Genomic DNA, 20,554 nt, shown 5'->3' with positions numbered 1-20,554 from the left:
ACCCCGATTTCTTAAGTGATTTATTCAGTCCCGGCGAGTCGTAGCTGAAAAGAAAGAAGGAAAGAGCGCAGCCTGGATCCCGAGCAGACCGGACCCGCGTCCATTTCATTCTTCCACATTCCACGCTTTTCCTTCACACGGGCAATCGCTCCCGCGCTATTTCACGCTCGTCCCCGTCTCCCACCGTCCGCCAAGGACACGCCGTCCGCCTTTCACTTGCTGCTCCGTCGGGCGGCGAAAGCTCTCCGTCGCCGCCCCATTGCCTCTTTGCAATCTCGACCCCGCCGGCAGCCTCCAGGAGGAGAGGAGCGAGCAGAACCACCCGCCTTCTCCCCACTGACACGCGTCCGATTGCGCTTGCGCCAGCCGCCCTCCCGGCTGGCGGCCTGGGAAAGTTCGCGCATGACTTTTAGCCGCCCTTCGGCAGTTGGCTGGGCCGTCGAGTCCTTTCCCCCCCCCCCCGCCACCCCACACGTCGCTTCTCAGGGGCGAAGTCGCTCGGGTATTTCCGACATCGGCCCTCGCTGCCCCTCCCCCCCCCGGCCCTGGAATCTCCACAGAGGGACTAAGGCAGGAGCCGCCGGGCGCCGCCGCCGCCGCCGCCGCCGCGGAAGCTGGAAGATGGCGGTGGCGGGGGAGAGGAGGAGGAGGCGGCGGCAGCAGCAGCAGCAGCAGAGGCGGCGGCGGAGCTTGTCGCGCAGGCGAGGCTGAAGCAAAAAGCGGCTGCCTCGGCGTCTCTGGGAAACTCTTCTTCGAGCGGCTGCTTCTCAAGCTTTGCGCGGCTTCCCCTGACTTCCCCCCCCCCCCCTCCTCCTCCTCCTCCTCCTCGCCCCCCCCCCAGGCCGGGATGACCCTCGTCGGCGCCGCGCTCCTCGCGCTGCCGGGGCGGCTGCGGCGGCGGCGGCTCTGAGGCGAGGGGGTCCTGTGAAGGGAGGCTCCAGACCCGCGTTCGCTTCTGCGGGGAGGATTCACCTTGGCTGCCGGGAAAGATGTCGGATACCAAGGTGAAAGTGGCCGTCCGAGTCCGGCCCATGAACAGACGAGGTAATAAATCCGATGGAAGAATAACGAGGGTGGCTCATTTCTCCCTGAGTGACCCGCTTCCTTCGCCCCCTCTCTTCCTCCTCCTCCTCCTCCGCGGGCAGACTTGTGTTTGCAGAAGGCACTTGTTTGCCAAAGGGTTGGGGAAAGCGAAGGTTCGGAGTTGCAGCTTTGTCGGGGAAGCGGGTGGTGTTGTCCCGACTTCAGCGAAAGTCTTTTTGGAACGGCGGGAGGTCGTGGGAAGCGGGGGTGGAGAGAGCGGACCTGCGAAAGCGAGCTCGGGTGGCGCGGCGGCTCGTGCGAGCGCGGAGAGCGCCGTGTAAGCAGAAATCTCGAGTGTCTTTCTTGGCTGGGCTTCTTCTCCCCGCGCTCCTTGCATGATTTTTGGAGAAGAACAACGCCCATCGCGTTTCCTACGCTTCTTAGTCGTAAATGGGAATGGTGTGCTAGGCGTGAGAAAGAATCAGGATAAAAAAAAAAAAAAGTTCTGCTGGCTGGCGATGAAGTACGTATCGATCGATCAGTCGGTCGGTCAATCGATCAAGCAAGCAGAATAGAGCTGGGAGGGAAGTATCCTGGGGGGGGGAGACAGAGTTCTGAGGTCCCTTGTGTTACATTCTAGAGTTGGAGTTGAATACCAAGTGTATTGTGGAAATGGAAGGGAATCAGACTGTGTTGCATCCTCCGCCTTCAAACAACAAGCAAGGAGAAAGCAGGTAAAGAACAAATCCAAACCTGTGTTCTCAAGTCCAGCATCTTTTGTTATCTGCACATCAGCTGCTTCTGTAATCTGCCTCTGTTCCAAAAAAGAAAGAAAGAAAGAAAGAAAGAAAGAAAGAAAGAAAGAAAGAAAGAAAGAAAGAAAGACGAAAAAAGATGGTTTTGGCCATGATCCTCCTCTGACTCACGCAGGTGCCAAATAGAATAAGGTTAATTAACTTGCACTTGAGTATTGAGCTGCATGAACAAAAAGTTATTAATGCTATCTTAATCTAAGGGATTTGCATTGCAGTAATGTGTTTGTGATGATCTAAAAGAAAGATATTTAGAATTTCAGATAACAATGGGTTCTGTTGGCGCTTAATGCAAAGGTTTAAAAATACATGCAGATAATCTACTGGTTTCTTTATTAATTGTGGTAAGAGTGGCTTTTATTTATAAATCCCTGAAAAGAGCAATTGGAAATCATCCAAAATAACTTTAAAAATAGATCAGTTTTTTTTCCATTCATTTGAGATTCAAAAGGAGGACTTATGCAGCAAACATGCAGAAGGAAAATTTACATTTTCTACTTTTTGATAGTGATCTCCTGGCTATAATACTGGCATGAATCTGTCTCTGTGTGTTTTTATTCAGTGGATCTGAGTTACAGCTTTCTTATAAAAAAGGAAAGTTATATTATTTGAGTCTCTTTAAATGAAAGTTACGTGTCTTAATTATGGAGATGAGAGATAAGTGAACTATTTAATATGTAAGAGATACTTCTGTATAATGTTACAGCTTCTTGTGTTACTTATATTCCAGCGTTTTATATTATATCAAGACAGTTGTTTCAAGGAATTAAAGGAAATATTAGGGCTGTGTGAAATTTGGATTCAGAGATTAGATGGCAATTAATTTGACTCTCCTAGTTAAATTAGCTTTCCAAATCAAATCAGAATGCCAAAATTGATGCTTTTACATTTATGTAAATTATTTCAAAATCTCTGCATATTCCCAGAAAGTTTTTTTTTAAATTCAAATGGAAATTCAAAACAAATTGACCCAGCTAAGCTCAAATAACTGATTTGGATTGATTTTCTGACTCTCTTTGATTCAACGTCAAATTTACTTTCTAAATCAGATTCATTTGAATCGGCTCAAGTTGATTATCTTTTTGAGCAATTGAGACTCTGTCCTCTATATCAGTCCAGTACCAATTGTATAGTTAGTATGGATTACTGTGCTTGACTTACAACATTATACTAGGAATGCAAGTCACTATAATGTAAAGTGTAACATTGACATCTGAATGCATTAAACAGTAGGGCTTCATATGGATAGTTTGCTTCAATGAAAGATAAAAGAAAGCTCGTTCTGGAATCTTTTTCTTGAAGAAACATGGCTCCTTCACTTTTCAGAACAAATTGAAGTGGCCATATTGCTTTGCTCTCTTCCACAGCATCCTGCAGCTCCTCTGGCACTCATAATTAGCAAGAATCTTCCAAGTCAGCTAGTAAAAGAATTAGAAGAAGTTTCTACACCAGTACAGTACCTTACTGAAACTGTACTAACTTTTGCAAGTGCTGGAGGAAATTGCAAAATGCTGGGAAAGATTGAGGGCAATAGAAGAATGGGACGACAGAGGATGAGGTGGCTGGATGGAGTCACTGAAGCAGTAGGTGTGAGCTTAAATGGACTCCAGAAGATAGTAGAGGACAGGAAGGCCTGGAGGAACATTGTCCATAGGGTCGCGATGGGTCGGACACGACTTCGCAACTAACAACAACAACTTGTTCATACAAGTGTTAGTGGCTCCATGTTACTAATTATGTTTGTAAATAGCTCTCCAGGTAGCTTATACTGTGCTGAAAACGTATGTAGGTAGTCCTCGACTTATGACTGTTCATTTAACAATGGTTCAAAATTATGACAATCTTGGAAAAAGTGACTTATTGTCAGGTGCAAGAAACCAGAATCATTAGTGAATACGCCCAGGTAGATATTTTATTGTTGATCACCTATAATTATAAGAATCTTGCCAGAATGACTGTATTCCCTTGGGAATGGTCAGAAAAAGCTTTAGGGATTCTGAGATAGGTCAAGTCTGGAGTTTTCCGCAGTGCAAGGATTCCCCCTCTTAACACATCCCTCCCGTATAGCTGGAGTTTCCACCACAGTATGGTTTGGACCTCAGTCATTTCCTCCCCCAAACTGATTCCATGCTGGGAATGTCTCTTTATTCCCCCTAGACCTAGAGGGTCCCCCTCTCCTCCACCGGTAAAATTCCACCATACTTACAATCTGTACTCTATTTACAGCCATTGTATCACCTCTACAATCATGTGATCACAATTCAGGCACCTGACAGCTGGCTTGCATTTACAACCAGTTGCAGTGTCCTATGGTTATGTAATCATGCTTGGCAGCTTTTTTGTCCATTTCTGGCCAAAAAAAAAGTTCTTTAGGGAAGCTGGATTGACTTAATAACCGTGTGATTTCCTTAACAACCACAAAAATTGGGCTTGACTCAATCTATGATCACAACAACTTACAATGAAAATTCTGGTGCCAATTCTGGTCATAAGGTGAGAACTATCTGTATAGTGTAGTCTAATAGTTGAAATAAAGATCCACAGTGAAAATATTATGAAACAACGCAATAGGTGAATTAAAAACTTGCTTTACAGCTTTTTCAGAAGAAAGAGCAAGATAGGACTCTTGCAGGAGGTAATTGTAGAGTCTGCTGTCCACTGATGTGAAATATCTATTCCCTCCTGTCCATTGATAGAGCTTCAAATGGAAGTAAGCTGTGAACCAGATTTTTTCAGAATATCACAACAATATTAGGTCTGGCTGAATTTTGTACCAGCCACAGGTTCCAATTATTTCTGAAAGCACTCCTGTATTTGGCAATAATATACCTGCTTTAGTAACAGCTCCAGGTGTAGTATCACCAAAATCTGATTGGCAATTTTTTGAGCCATAGTATCTTATCAGCCCATGAATAATGATGGTTCCAGAAGCGCTTTCACATCAGACCTGATATTACTAAAAGATTCCTATCTATCCACTGACTTAGTTGCAGTTCTTAATTTGTTATCAAAAACCTAATGAATCTATAGTCCAGTACCATCTAAAATTAGATATATCCAAAGATAGTAAAAGTAATAAGCTTCAATATGCCCAGTTCTGCTATCTGGATACTATTACTTACTGTTAGTCTTGCTTAGTGGCATGGTTCTTTTGTATTTCACATGTTCTTCCAATAAAGCTTACAATGTGAAAAGACAGGTTGTTTATTAGCTGGCTGTCACTGATTAGGCTTCTATGTCTAGGACAGGGGTAGGCAACCTCGGCTCTTTTATGACTCATGGACTTCAACTCCCAGAATTCCTGTCAGCATATGCAATCTTTACTCTATATGCTGACTCAGGAATTCTGGGAGTTGAAGTCCATGAGTCATAAAAGAGCCGAGGTTGCCTACCCCTGGTCTAAGAGAAGACTAAACCTGGGTCTTTCCACTCTGAGTTCACCGTGCTGGTGCTTACATAGAATCAAGTTGATAACAACGAAATAAGTCCCATTGTAACATAATTTATATGTCTTTAAGATTTAATAATTTTTGTGTGCTTAAGTCATAATTGTTTTCTATATTCTCCAATGCAGATTGAAATGATTACTATATTTAATGTAGGAATGTACAAAATATTTTGAGTTGAAACACCCAGTATCTAGTTCAAAGTGAGTTATTCAGACCTATCTGAAAATGTTTCAAGCTCAGAAGAGTTATTTCCAAGTTCAAAATAATTGCTTTAAGCTGGAACAGGGCTTCTAAACATTTCTGAGGTGATTGATGCAATGTATTTTGGACATGAAATATTTTGATTTTAAAATATTTTGAATATCTTTAACAATTTGTATTTTTTCATAGATCATATGTTATGCAGAGATTTTAAAAACTATATATTTAGATAACACTTTTATTGTACTTTTAATTAACTTTTTTAAAACCACTTTTTCATTAGAAGCATATACATACCATTTATAGTGACTGATGTGGTTATTTATCATACCTTCAAGCTTTAGACCTCAATAGGTAAAAGTTATAACTCTGTTGAGTTAGTAGGTCATTGTAAAACCCTCAATTTCATCTTATCTAAGTGGGGTGTCTGGTGAAATGAGACAGATACCAACTGTTTCCTTATCCAACATATTATCAGCCAAATAGAAACTGCTATGCAGGCCCTCTTAATATCACCTGCCAAAGCAGTGGATGGTATAACAGCTGACTGCATCTTTTGCCTTTATTTATAGAAAACTAAAACAAAGTGATTCTGACTTCTCTTAAATAGGTCATCCTGTTCATTTTTTCAGTTTATAAAGTATTAAAATATTGTTAAATAGAAACATTTATCTGTTAACTATGTTACGGTACATTTGTCTCAGATGTTGGCTGAAATACTAATCAGTAGAGTGTTATTCTAAAATTATGAATTATTAAAACCCAGGTCCTAAGATTTCACCTGTGGCAATATTCTTAAGGTATTAAAATAAGGATCTGATTTTTAAAAAGCTTTCTTTTCTGGTCTTGGCCCCTATTTAGAAATATCCCAGTAGATTTTCCCCCCAGAATTTGTAGGACTAAATCTCAGTTTAAATAAATTATATCTTCCGATATTATTTTTGGGGTTTAATAAAAAAATTTTCCTGAGGTCTTCAAGAGCTAAAAATTACATTTTTGGTTGTAGGGAGATTTTATCCAGTGAAAGAAAGTATACTTTACAAATGTTGGAAATATGGTTTAGTTATAAAAGAGCAAACATCTCATTTTGATAGAGTGTTTCAATATTTGCAGTTAAGGATGAGTTAGGTTAAGGTACAGTGAGATATAAAAGCAATAATGATACATCAATCAGGACAAAAATATATTACCGTATTTTCCGGCGTATAAGACGACTTTTTAAACCCATGAAAATCATCTCAAAAGTTGGGGGGTCGTCTTATACGCCCAGTCGTCTTATACGCCAGAAAATAGTACATAAATCAATCGAGCGCCCCCGTTCTTGCAAAGCAACTTCAAGCCTCCTTAGTCCAGTCCCCCCTCCAACGTGACCCTCCCTTCCCACCCCCAAGAGCCTCTCAGCCCCTTCCCCTCCCCATTGCAAACGCCAGACTCTGGGAACTCTTGCGTCTATTCCAAAGGGTGGGTGGAAGAAAAAACCCCTTTCGGCTCCGGCTTGGCTGCAAGTCAGCGAGCCCGGGAAGGCACGCCCTCCCCTCTCACTGCGGAGGAAGCAGGGCAGGCTGGCGTCTGGCGAGAGCCAGCAGGTCAGTCCTGCGCACGTGCGCTCCCCGGCTCCTAAGGAGTGCTCCTTAACAGCTGGGGAGCGCGCGCGTGCGCAGGACTGCCCTGCTGGCTCCCGCCCGACGCCGGATGGCTTCGCCGGTGCCACCTCAAGAGGGAAGGGTGTGAGGCGCCTGCCATGGCTCCCCGAGGACTTTTTAGGAGCCGGGGAGTGCGCACGTGAGCAGGACTGCCCTGCCGGCTCCCACCAGACGCCAGCCTGCCCTGCTTCCTCCACAGTGAGAGGGGAGGGTGTGCCTTCCCGGGCTCGCTGATTTTCTGGCGTATAAGACGAAAAATCTTGAAAATCATCTCAAAAGTTGGGGGGTCGTCTTATACGCCCAGTCGTCTTATACGCTGGAAAATACGGTAAATAGTATAAGGATGATTCCTTTAGGTATATCCAACATACAATGATGCAGGGTATTTGATAATAGCAAAACACAAAACTTTACAGATAGTCCTTGATTTACGATCACAATTGAGCCCAAAATTTCTGTTGCTAAGTAAGACAGTTATTAAGTCAATTTTGTCCCATTTTACAAACTTCTTGCTACCATTTCTAAGCGAATCACTGCACTGGTTAAGGTAGTGACACGGTTTGTTAAGTGAATCTGGCTTCCCCAATGACTTTGCTTGTCAGAAGGTCGCAAAAGGGACCTGGGACACTGCAACCATCATGAATATGAAGTAAGCGCTAAAGTTTGATCATGTGATCATCTGGATGGAGCAACAGTCATAAATGTGAAAAATGGTCATAAGTCACTTTTTTCAGTGCCATTGTCACTTTGAACAGTCACTAAATGAATGGTTGTAAGTCAAGGGCTACCTGTAATTTGTTAACATCCAAAACAAAAAGATGACATGTTGCTGTTCCCCTATGTCTTGACTCTTTGCCTTGAATCAAAAGCAAGCAAGTCCTAGATTTTTCTATTGAAAATACAATAGCATATGATCCACTGCATCTATTACATCAGGCTTAAATGTTCTAAATATAATATTAGTCTCAGATAGAGATTTTGGGACCCTCCATGAGAGGTTTCAGAAAAGTATTCAATCAATCCAAACTAAAAAATTTGTACGACTCTTGGATATCTGGATATATAAACATCTTGCTATAGTAAAACCCTCTTTTTGACCAGAAATTTTAAATTCAGGTTTCAAACTCATATTTCTTTTTTCTTTAAAGCTATTTTGGAACTCTCCATCCCTAAAGAGATTAAAAATTGGATTGAAAAAATGATAGAAATCCACCATAGAGAATGAAGTATATATTTTTGAAACACAGACATTAATTTACCAGTACATTTCCCTTGTGCCATGTTTTATGACAAAGTTAGTTATGTAAGGACTGGCATTTCAGGGACAATTTAATTGTTGGTATCAGTAATACTATCTGTGAGCATAAACAGAACAGATAAATCCTCACTTACCAAACTCAGTTTGGACTGGAAACTCCATTGCTAAGCTGTGTGGTCATAAAGTGAAAAATATGACTACCGATTCTGCTGACTTACAATACTGGCTATAGTCATTAAGAATGATGTCATGTGACTGTGACTTGATTTACTGCTGGCTTCCCCATTGACTTTGCTTGTTAGAAGCCAGCTATATAAACTTGCAGATGAGATCATGTGTCCACACGAAACTCCAGCTGCCACAAGCTGGCTGCCTACTACCTGAATTGTGATCACACATGACTTCAGGGATTTTGCGATGGCTGCTTCTTCAAGTACTGGCCATAAATTTCCTTTTCCAGTGCTGTCGTAACTTTGAATGGTTGCTGAATGAGAGTCAGTAAGTGAGGACTGTCTTTATGTAGACTTATGAATTTGACATTGTGTTTTTAAAGGAAGCTTGACTGTTACAAAATATATATAAATTGGCATAATCTCATCATAAGTATTTTTAACATAGGGTTTTTTTCCTTCAAAATTCCATGATTTGTATCAGCAGGGCTGGAAGTTTTTCACTTAGAAAATTTTAACCTCTATAAATATTATTTCATTAATTCTTCAGAAAGGTGATGCCCATTATTGTTGTAAAATCAGATGTAACTCAGTTAACTATTACTTTGCAATTTCCAATCCAAATTGTGGTTGTAAGTAGAAGATTGCCTGTATTCCAAGTTTTCCTTGTACAGATCCAGTAAAGGAAAGTCTACTTCCCAGGGTAATTATGCTACACTAGAAATTCATTGTCTTTTCTAAGTATCTTCTCCATCTCCTTATCCAAGTTATTTATGAAACATTAAAGGGTTCAGAATCTGTCTGAACTTTGTGGCACCCTATTGTATCATTCTTCCAGAAATCACTAATTACTATTCTTTGAATAATAAATTTAAGTCTGCTAGGTATTAGCTGTCTGAAATTGCAGAATCTCATGCAAATTAGTATAAAATTGATCTAAAATTGGTGAAAATCTGATTGTTAGAAAAATTGTTGTCATTCAGCAGTAAATATGCCAGTAATATATAGTCTCCTTTTGGATAGTAAAGTTTTCACTCTCCCTATCATAATCCTTTACGTGCAGTTGAATATAAATATGTTAAGATATTTTAAATTAGTCATTTCCTAAATTCTTAAAAGAATTTAACTTACTAAAAAGCATAACAATAACAGCAAATGGCCTGTTTAATAAAAAGAGACTTAGATGCATGCACAAAATGTTTTCCAGTATTATAACCTTGTTTCAGTATCCTCTTGATTCAAGTATACAGCAACTAAATGTAGTCCATAAATTTTGAACCTGCTGAAACCTGCAACTTCCAAAAAAGCATGAACATAAATACGATTGTGACCTAGATTAACACATGTAGTAAACAATCACTTCCATACTGATGTGATCAGTTAAAACCATGGGATTGTAATGTTCATTAAGCAGTAAGCAAAAGATAATGTCAATGGGACTAGAAATGAACAACAAAATGAGGGTTGAATGAAAATTGATGCTTCCAATGTTATAAATCACCAACAGATGGCAGTACTGACACGCTAGAACAGGCATGTCAAACTGCCGGCCCACAGGCTGGATGTGTCATGCGGAAACTGCGCCCACCCTATTGCCAGCAATGGGGAAAAAGTCAAGATACGTTGCGCAATGTCACGTGACGTTGCGAGTTTGACATGTCTGCACTAGAAGCTCTGGTGTGTTCTCTCACTTTAGTTGACAAGAAGTTACTGTGAGAAAAAGTTGCTATTGTGAAATTAAAAACTGTAATGAGATCTTGTCAATTGCTTCAAAGATATACCACCCTGGGCCAAAAAATATAAAGTTATGAACCAGGAAGAGCTGATTTGTGTGATTAAAAACCAAGTGGAAGAGTTAACAAGTTTCATATGAAAAAGATTGATATACTTCCAGGCAGTCAGCAAAACAGTCAAAGGAAATTTTTTTGTCAATCTTGGTATTTCACAGAAAAGTGATTCCATTGTTTATGTTCTTCAATATTAGAAAGTCTGTGCTAGATGGCCATGGCAAAAATTAAGCTTCATAAGTTGAAATTTGCCCATAATTGCTGTCGCATTATCAGAATAAATATGAGGAATTTCTTGACAGTATCACGACAGCTGCCCCCCTCCCCCCCTGCAAATAGGCTAATTGTTATGGCTCAGAAAAAAACATCAGTCCATGAAGTATCATCACAAAGCTGATAGAGAAAGAGAAAGAGAGAGAAAATAGACCTCAGATCTAATTGCACATGAGGAGGTACATACGATGTTATTCACATTGATTTTCCTTCAATCTGCCACCACAGTCAACTCAGTGCTACACTGTAACATTCAAAATTTGAAACTACAATTTAGTAGCATTCAGAAACACAAGAAGGAAATGTTCTGCAACATGAAAACACTGCCTCACAAGTCACCCAAAAGGCAGTTGTGATATTAATTCTCACTGCTAGACTATCCAGACCAAGTGCTTTGCAAATCCCACCTTTTTGCAAAATAATAATAAAAAAAACCATTGTGGGTATCTGTTTGACTCAAATGAAAAGATTGGAAGGTTTGTCAGGATCTGCTTGAAGGGCAAACTGTGGAGTTCTTTCATGAGGGCTGTAAGAAGCTTGTCCCTTGTTGACAGAAGTGTGGAGCAAGTAATGGTGATTATGTGGAAAAGTAAATACAGGTAACAAAATAGCTTATTTCAAGAATTATTTTCCTGTTTCATTTATTAATGTACCCCAAATTAAAACTAAGGATATGGAGGTGAAGCATTACTTTTCATTCAACCATCATGTAGTAGTAACTTTTTTTCTTTCTTTAAATCATGTCTGATTCCTCTTTACATTGCCCAGGCAAACCCCTGCATTTTTCAGAAGTGGTTTGCCATTGTTTCCTTCCTAGGGCTGAAAGAAGGTGACTGGCCCATGATAACCCTGCTGCTTTGTGCCCAAAGCAGCACTAGAACTCATGGTCTCCTGGTTTCTAGCCTGATGCCTTAACTAGGTAAAGGTAAAGGTTCCCCCGCACATGCGTGCTAGTTGTTTCCGACTCATCTCCGTTTCAAAGCCGAAGAGCCAGCGTTTGTCCGAGGACGTCTCCGTGGTCATGTGGCCGTCATGACCAGACGCCAAAGGCGCACGGATCGCTGTTACCTTCCCACCGGAGTGGTCCCTATTTTTCTACTTGCATTTTTACGTGCTTTCAAACTGCTAGGTTGGCAGAAGCTGGGACGAGTAACAGGTGCTCACTCTGTTACGCGGCACTCGGGATTCGACCCGCCAAACTGCCAACCTTCTGATCGACAAGCTCAGTGTCCTAACCCACTGATCCACCGCGTCCCTAGATGCCTTAACTACACTACACCAAATTGGCTTTCAGTATAGTTACATGCAAAACTTTAAGCGCCTCTGGATTTCAGTGGGCACAATCATCATGGAAAGCAACAGTGTACAATCGGATTTACTGAATCACAGTTTGAATACAATTGTTAGTTTTATACACTTCACAATTCCAGTTAATAATTGAAGGTAGATAACATTGATCAACATGGTTTTTCCCAAGCAATGGGGTTCTGTAAATTAGCCACAGTAGCCCAAAGTTCTTGATGCTGTCTGATTTCAGAAAGCTATCCCAAAGTAGAAAAGATAGCAAGAAGAAAAAGCTGCCAAAAAGCAGTAAGCAAAATAGTATGCTTGACACACACACACACACACACACACACACACACACACACACACAGAGCATACTCTACTAGTTCCTCTTTCAGCTTTATAACCAAAAAGTATTGGACTCTGACCAGTTGGTTTTTATCAGTCTTGTCTTAGAACAATGTTACAATTTAAAATGCAATTTCAGGAGGGGTCTGGCTGTTTTTAAGCAGTTCTGCATCTTGAAAGTTCATGTCCTGACACTTGGCACTATAATCCATTAGTCATACCTTGATCAACTTCTGGTTTGTGCGTATCATTGTTTCTGTCCACCCTACGGTTAAAAGATTATTTGCTGGACAAGGCTGCAAAGAGGTTTCATTCTTCTGAAACATAATTTCTCTCTGGTTCAGCTAGCAATGTCCAAAGTACCCTTCCAACTAGAAGAAGCTGATGCAACTTCTAAACCTTTCTGCAAACCTGAAGGCATATTTACTGTGTGTAAGTTGTTTACAGATCTAGAATAAGAAAATAATATGAAATTGCAAAGGTTTGGATGCACTTTCAGATAGTTTAAGACCTCTCTTGGCAGAAATAAATATTTCCACCTTGCTGAGTCTTTCAGGTCTTTCTGCTGGATTTCCCCCTCCCCCCCTATTTTTTTTTCCTTGCAGAAATACTCTTGTCTCCTTGGGTGTATGGCATGTTGCGATCACTCACAGATTTTCAATAATAATAATAAAAATTCCAAAATCTTTACTTTTCTTTCCTGTAAATACTTTGTGGTAGATTTGGAGGCATTTTCAGCTAAACTGACTTCTGAAATATCCAATATCTTTTCAGCTTCAGTTTGTTCACTGACTGTGAATAGGTTGATATACATTTTTAAGATTCTTTGTTATCTGTGAAAAAATTTGGCCAAGAGTTTTCTGCCAGTTTTCAGTTGAATTTACTATGTTTTTCAGTTTAATTATTTAACTGCATTTTTCATAATACATTGCTTCCTTCCATGGAAAAGCTGTCTTATCACATTAAATGCGACATGACAAATCCTTCTTATGTTTCATGTGACTCATCTCTCCATACAAAGTACATACACTATGTACAACTCATCACTAATCTTTCTACAAAAGGAACAATGAGGGGGGGAAATTGATCAAACATCTTCTCCATCTGTTAAGCAGTCATAATATAGAGTACAGCAGAAGTCATTTTATTGTTCAAAACCTGAGGCTGAGCCTTAATCAGAGATTCCAGATAGAATAGTGCAACAGTGCATTAGTGAGATCTCAAATGCATATAGGTAGTCCTTGACTTATGACTGGAAATTGGCACAAAAATGTTGTGAATTCATGTTCTGGTCATGTGGGTGCCACAACTTACATAACAATTGGGAAATAGGGTTTCAGTTGCGATCATAAGTTGAAGATTACCTGTATTGAAATATACTAAAGGAGTATACGGCTGTGTTGCGTAAACATTTATTTGTTAAATTTATTTGCTGCTTATCTTGTATCTTGATTTTTTGATGTTATGTTTTTATAAATTGTCTTATGATTGGAATGATTGCAAAACCGCTCCAAAAGGATCTTATGATCAGTAATATTGAAAGGTGCTAAGAGGTCGTAAGAATTAATAGAATCATATTCTTCCTTGAGTCTCTCTTAGGGAATGTCATCTCATAGTATGTTCAAACTAGTTTCTCTGCCAAAACCTAACCTTGACTGACTGAAATCATTTTAGAAAATAATGTTTCATTCAGATGTGATCTGATTAACCAGTTTATTTAGAAATTCAGGCTCTATTTCTTTTTTCTAAGTGTGGCTTCATTTCTTTTAAGAAATAGTTTATAATCGCCTAGACTCAAGCCAAAAGGTATTTGGCCATATTGTATCCCACACTTTTTCTCGTTAAAGGAAAAGGTAAAGGTTGTCCCGCACATGCGTGCTAGTCGTTTCCAACTCTAGGGGCCGGTGCTCATCTCCGTTTCAAAGCCGAAGAGCTAGCACTTGTCCAAGGACGTCTCCGTGGTCATGTGGCTGGCATGACTAGACGCCAAAGGCGCACGGAATGCTGTTACCTTCCCACCGTAGTGGTCCCTATTTTTCTACTTGCATTTTTTACGTGCTTTCGAACTGCTAGGTTGGCAGAAGCTGGGACAAGTAACAGGCGCTCACTCTGCTACACGGCACTCGGGATTCAACCCGCCAAACTGCCGATCTTCTGACCGACAAGCTCAGTGTCCTAACCCACTGACCCACCGCGTCCCTTGTCTCGTTATCATACCTTTAATAGTTATAACAATACTTTTATAAATCTGATCAGGTAGTGCTTTGGACAGAAATTTAACTTCCAAAATTGTAGAGCATATGTCCTGACATATATGCATCCTAGATATTTAATGACAAAACCAAACAAGGCATTTGGTATTAAGAGTTCTATGGAATCTCCCATTAGGCCATAAAGCTTCCAAATGCTAAAAAAAAAGAGAGAAGTTAACTAGAATCTAGGCAACCAACTTGCCAGGCTAGTAAAGTAGTTCAGATAGGAAGTATGCCCAGATGAATTAATTCTACTTTATTATAGGGTTAGATTAATAGAATCTGTTAAATCTGAACGTACATTTCTCCCCTGTTGCCTTTACATCCCAAGAAACTAGAGAGAGTCCCTTTTGAGGCATTTGTCACACCCACATTCCTTTTGTAGATTAAGCTTCCTCTTATCTGACTGTTCCTCTGGCTGCAATTCTTTCCCAAGGTGATTCCCACATGCCACTATAGCAACAGAGGGTACACTGAAAATACAGTTGCAAGAAAAAGTATGTGAACCCTTTGGGATTACGTGGAGTTTTGCATGAATTGGCCATAAAATGTGCTCCAAACGTCATGTAAGTCACAACAATAGAAAAACACAGTCTGCTTAAAATAATACTACACAAACATTAGCTGTTGTCATGTTTTAATTGAACATAACATGTAAACATTCACAGTGCAGAGTGGAAAAAGTATGTGAACCCCTAGCCTAATGGACCTCTCCAAGAGCTAATTGGAGCCAGGAGTGAGCCAACCTTGACTCCAATCAGTGTGATGATATTGGATGTGTTGCTGACAGCTGTCCTGCCCTTTAAAAACACACACCTGTTTTGGGTTTACTGGTCTAAAGAAGCACTGTCTGATGTGAACCAGGACAATGACCCAAAGCATACAAGTAATTCAACCAAACAATGGCTTCAACAGAACAGAATACGCCTTCTGGAGTGGCCCAGTCAGAGTCCTGACCTCAACCCGATTGAAATGCTGTGGCATGACTTTAAGAGAGCAATTCACACCAGACATCCCAAGAATATTGCTACACTGAAACAGTTTTGTGCAGAGGAGTGGTCCAAAATTACTCCAGATCGTTGTGCAGTTCTGATCTGCAACTACAGGAAACGTTTGGTTGAGGTTATTGCTGCCAAAGGAGGGTCAACCAGTTATTAAGTCCAAAGGTTCACATACTTTTTCCACCCTGCACTGTGAATGTTTCCATCTTATGTTCAATTAAAACATGACAACAGCTAAAGTTTGTGTAGTATTATTTTAAGCAGACTGTGTTTTTCTATTGTTGTGACTTACATGACGTTTAGAGCGCATTTTATGGCCAATTCATGCAAAACTCCACATAATCCCAAAGGGTTCACATACTTTTTCTTGCAACTGTACACTGGTGTTCTTTTTAAATTGAGGTTCTTTCTTTATCACTGCAGTTTTGAGAATGAAATCTTATTCATGTTTTATCAGATTCCATTGAGGGTTTTTTCTAGTCATCTAACTTTTTATGGTCTTACTAAATAGAAATATCTATTTTAATTGCAAATCAATACCTTTCCCCCCATTTTTACTGAAATTAGTTTTGCCTGTTTCCCATTTTAGAATGGAATAAAAATTTTATTTAAATGATTGATGTCATTGGTTTAAGATAAATACACATTTTGAAGCCATCAGCATGCAAGAAAATTATCAGATTAGTGTAATCTGTATTAGAGGACAGTTCAACCTTAGTTTATAGCTGAAGATGTCTTACAGGTGGTTTTGGGGTCAGTTTCCTCATACTTTTTCCAACATTTTGTTAAAATGTAAATTCTTTCATAATTTACTATGAATCATGCATAATATTTGTCTTCAAAAATTATTTTTTTTGATGATATTACTATGCCCTTCATAATTTATGTATATTTTTTCTTCATGGAATGATTGAAATTTAAGAACATAATTGTTCTTCAATATAGTCACACATTGTTTTAGTGGCTACCATATTTAGCGGCTATTTGCAAATACAACCATAAAAAAAACATTTTCAATGAAAGCATGCATTTATGACCTAATTTCATGCATCTACATCATTGTAGTAGATGCATGAAATTTGGTCGTGCTTCTGCAAAGGGGGCACAGTGGCTCAGCTGTTAAAGTGAGTTCCCATTACTTGTCCGAGCTCCTGCCCACCTAGCATTTTGAAAGCATGCAAATGTGAGTAGATTGATAGGTACCACTTCGGTGGGAAGGTAGCAGTGTTCAACGCTCTTTTGGCATATAGCTATGCTGGCCACATGACCACAGAAAATATCTTCAGACAACGCTGACTTCCTCAGTCAAGAAATGGAGATGAGCACCGTGTCCTAGAGGTGGACATGACTGGACAGTGAAACCTTTACCTTTTACCTTTACATTACCAGTGTACATTGTACATTGAAGTGAGAATAATGCTAGCATAGCTATACAAGAGAACTTCATTAAATGAAATGGTAGCAATCTGTGATCTTGACAGCATATCTCTCTCTCTCTCTCTGTCTCTCTCTCTCTGTCTCTGTCTCTCTCTCTCTCCTTATGCTTTATTAGTAACGATTTTGCTTCTGATTTAAGGAAGGGATTGCAGTCACCAAATGAGGAGAGGATGTAATGTTACTAGAGTGCTAAGCAGTTATTCTTATCTAAATCTTGTTAGTGTAACTTTTTTTGGAAGAAAATATATTTTTCCACTATCCATGGATATTAAATTCAACTATCTTTCACACTAGAAAAACAATATATTAAAGTGATCTAATAGTTACCAACACTAATCAGATATCATTTTTTTTAATGCCTACTCATCTTCCACTTGAATTTCCATACCACAGGAAACTACCAAAGGTAAGCAACTTATTTGTGTTCTCTTTGATTTTGTACTTTCAAATCAAGATCATTTGCTTATAGTGATACATAATACAGATCTTGGTTTTAAGCACTAAAGCCAGTTTGCTTTATGAAGATCTTATATTCTGCTCACTTACTAATTCATTGAAATACATAGTTTTCATTAGGGGCTGGATGCCTAAGCTTTCACATGCAGCTGTATTCATACTGATCTCTAGTAGGGCTGATGACAGCAGGAATCATGTTTTTTTATATTCTATGTATATAACACATAGAAAATGTATAGTAAATTAAATTTGGTAACTAACACCCAAGAGAAAAGGAGCATCAACTTTTTTTTTATTATGTGCGGACTCTTTAAGGGGTGTGGATTTTTAAAAAGAATCCAGGAAGTCATCAAAATTCTTCCCTCAAGTTTGAGAAATGTTTGGCCTGATGCCTAATGGTTAAGGTTTGTCCTGAAAGGATATTTCTGTGATTATCAACATTTGAATTTGCCATGGCCAGAAATTTCCAACAATTTTTGACAACTACTTTAAATGCACTTAAGAATGTTAGCAAGACAAGAAATATATATGTGTGATAGAAATACGTTGGTAAAATAATACACACAATTGCCAACATTCTGATACCTACCTAGAGATGAATAATTGAATGTTTAATGCATTGTTGAAGATTGAATTGAAGATTAAATTTTAATTTAATGTGTTATATAATGGAGGGGAGTTGAACTCTTCAAACAGAATGCAAAATGGAGCTCAAATCCTGAAGATCCAAGCTCTGTTCCTGCAATCTGCCAGAGCAGTTCCCTTCCTTTCGTGGAAGGGAGCTGAACTCAGCAGGCAGCTCTTTAACTCCATCCTCTTAACAATGTGGGATGTCCCTTAATGACCACAACTAGGAGTGCCATAATTGCAGTCATTAAGCGAAACAGTCATGTGGGCATCTTGTTTAATCACCACTTTGTTCAACAATCAAGATTCTAGCTCCAATTTTAGTCATAAGTTGAGGACTACCTGCATTCGTATGTGTTCCTGTCAACTTGCTTATTTAGCCCCTCTTGCCAAATCTTTTTTTACTATACGTTAAATTAGATTTGTAAAGGCATTTTTCTTTTAGTTAGTTGCCAACCAGAATCTAGCTATCTTGACTTCCAAATGTAGTTGTCCCTCAGCATGGATTAAGGTTGTCAACCCAGATAGGCATTGTCATGTAAAACATCAAGCTTCTCTGCAGGAAGCAAGGGGGAAGGCACACCTCCCCTCTTCTAATCCCATACAGGAAAAATTCTGTGGGGCTGAGTTGGTCTATGAGAAAATGACTGGCTCAGAGATACCCAGTGAGTTTTCATGTCTGATGATCCACTAGAAGTAGGGTCTTTCAATGCTGCTCCAGGGCCTTACCACTGCTGCCCTATAGACGGACCATAGCTATTTAGTATAATTTAATATGAAATCTTCACTAGGAATAAAGGACCAGCATATTAGACTGGATTTTAGTGTCTTATTTTTGGTAAGAAATCAGTTGAAATAAAGTAAAACTAAGAATTAAGAAACTAAATATGTAAGCTTAATTAACTTTTTAAAACGTGATTTGAGGTTCATATAGTGCAAGTAGTGATCTAAAGTACAGTATGTTTACCCACAGGTATTTGCCTTTGATTACTGTTTCTGGTCTATGGATGAATCAAACACTGCCAAATATGCAGGTATGATTTTTTCATTCCTACTATTTTTAGCTGATTCAAAATCTTCTTCTCCATTCCTGATTAACATAAAACATTCTTGTTATTTGTGCTAATATATTTTGGCTGTACAGGTAATCCTCATTCACTGACCACTTGTTCAGAGATTGTTCAAAATTATAGTGGTGCTGAATGAGCGCTACAACTGTTTCTTGAAGTTTCCTTCATTGCAATGCTGCCGTGGTCATATAATTGTGATTTGGGAGCTCGGCAACCAGCTTACACTTACGATGGTTGCAGCATCCTGTGGTTATGGGATCACCATTTGTGACCTTCCCTGCTAGCTTCACAAGCAAAGTCATTGGGGAAGCCCACAGGAGAGGTTGCAAGATGGTCTGTTAGGTCCTATCGACCTTCCAATCATTGGTCACACATCCTCAGCCAAGAATCAATCCTAACAACTAAATTTTGGATTCCATTAAATGAACTGGTGCCAATTTACAGTTCACACTAAATTGTAACTGCACTTGCGGCCCTATCTAGACCGGGATGCCTTGCGTACAGTCACTCATGCACTCGTGACCTCCCGTTTGGACTACTGCAATGCTCTCTACATGGGGCTGCCCTTGAGGACTACTCGGAGGCTCCAGCTGGTGCAGAATGAGCTGCATTGGCTTCTGGTTGACCTCCAGGTAAGATTCAAGGTGCTGGTTATGACCTATAAAGCCCTAAATGGCATGGGTCCGGGTTACTTACGGGAGCACCTGCTGCCGGCATCAACTTCCCTTCGTCCAGTGCGCTCCCACAGAGAGGGCCTCCTTAGGGTGCCGTCGGTCAAAGAGTGTCGACTGGCGGCCCCCAGGGGGAGGGCGTTCTCTGTGGGCGCGCCAGACCTTTGGAACCGTCTACCGGTAGATCTCCGGATGGCTCCCGACCTTCGCTCCTTCCGACGGGAGCTAAAAAAACATTTATTTGAACAAGCCGGCCTGGTCTGATGGGTTGAGGGGTATTTTATAGTTTTGTATTAATTTAGTGAATAGGGCTGTAGTATTTAATATTTTTTTAATTTTTGTATATTGTATTTTATTGCATTGCCCCGTACACCGCCCTGAGTCCTTCGGGAGAAGGGCAGTATCTAAATTAAATTAAATAAATAAATAAATTAAATTATTTATACTTGCACTAATCATGACCTATCTGTATGTCCTTCTCCCATATTTCCCTCGGCTAGCCCAAGCTTTCTGCCAAATTTCCCTCCACCATCTTGAGCCTTCTTTATGAAGCAGTGGGTTCTGTCCTGTTCTTCCTTTCCACTAGGAAGTGGAAGCGAATCAACTTCACTCAGAAGACCAGCAAGAGACTATTATGGCTTATTCTCTGACATTATACGTCAGTAAAAAGTAAAAACTAGATTATGGCAGCAGAATCTTAAGTCACTTAGGTGAGATAGGCAGTATACAGGTAGTCCTTGACTTAGGACCACCATTGAGCCCTAAATTTTTGTTGCTAAACAAGACAGTTGT

The 20,554-nt window shown here is 40.0% G+C and overlaps 1 protein-coding gene across 5 annotated transcripts in view; it reads left to right on the top strand.

Moving 5' to 3' along the window:
• The first annotated feature begins 474 nt into the window (after positions 1-474).
• KIF13A (kinesin family member 13A) overlaps positions 475-20,554 on the top strand; it is a 78,886-nt gene continuing 58,806 nt past the window's right edge. For all 5 annotated transcript variants that reach the window (XM_083359355.1, XM_083359353.1, XM_083359354.1 and 2 more), the window contains exons 1-4: positions 475-1,044; positions 1,664-1,757; positions 17,332-17,344; positions 18,995-19,055. In XM_083359355.1, coding sequence (XP_083215481.1) covers positions 990-1,044; positions 1,664-1,757; positions 17,332-17,344; positions 18,995-19,055 — 223 coding nt within the window. In that variant the 5' untranslated portion in view covers positions 475-989. The remainder of the gene's footprint in view (positions 1,045-1,663; positions 1,758-17,331; positions 17,345-18,994; positions 19,056-20,554) is intronic.

Source organism: Vipera ursinii (assembly GCF_947247035.1).
Source record: "Vipera ursinii genome assembly, chromosome: 3".
Classification (NCBI taxonomy): domain Eukaryota; kingdom Metazoa; phylum Chordata; class Lepidosauria; order Squamata; family Viperidae; genus Vipera; species Vipera ursinii.
Note: the sequence above shows the minus strand (reverse complement) of the source record. Positions and strands in the feature narration are given on the sequence as shown.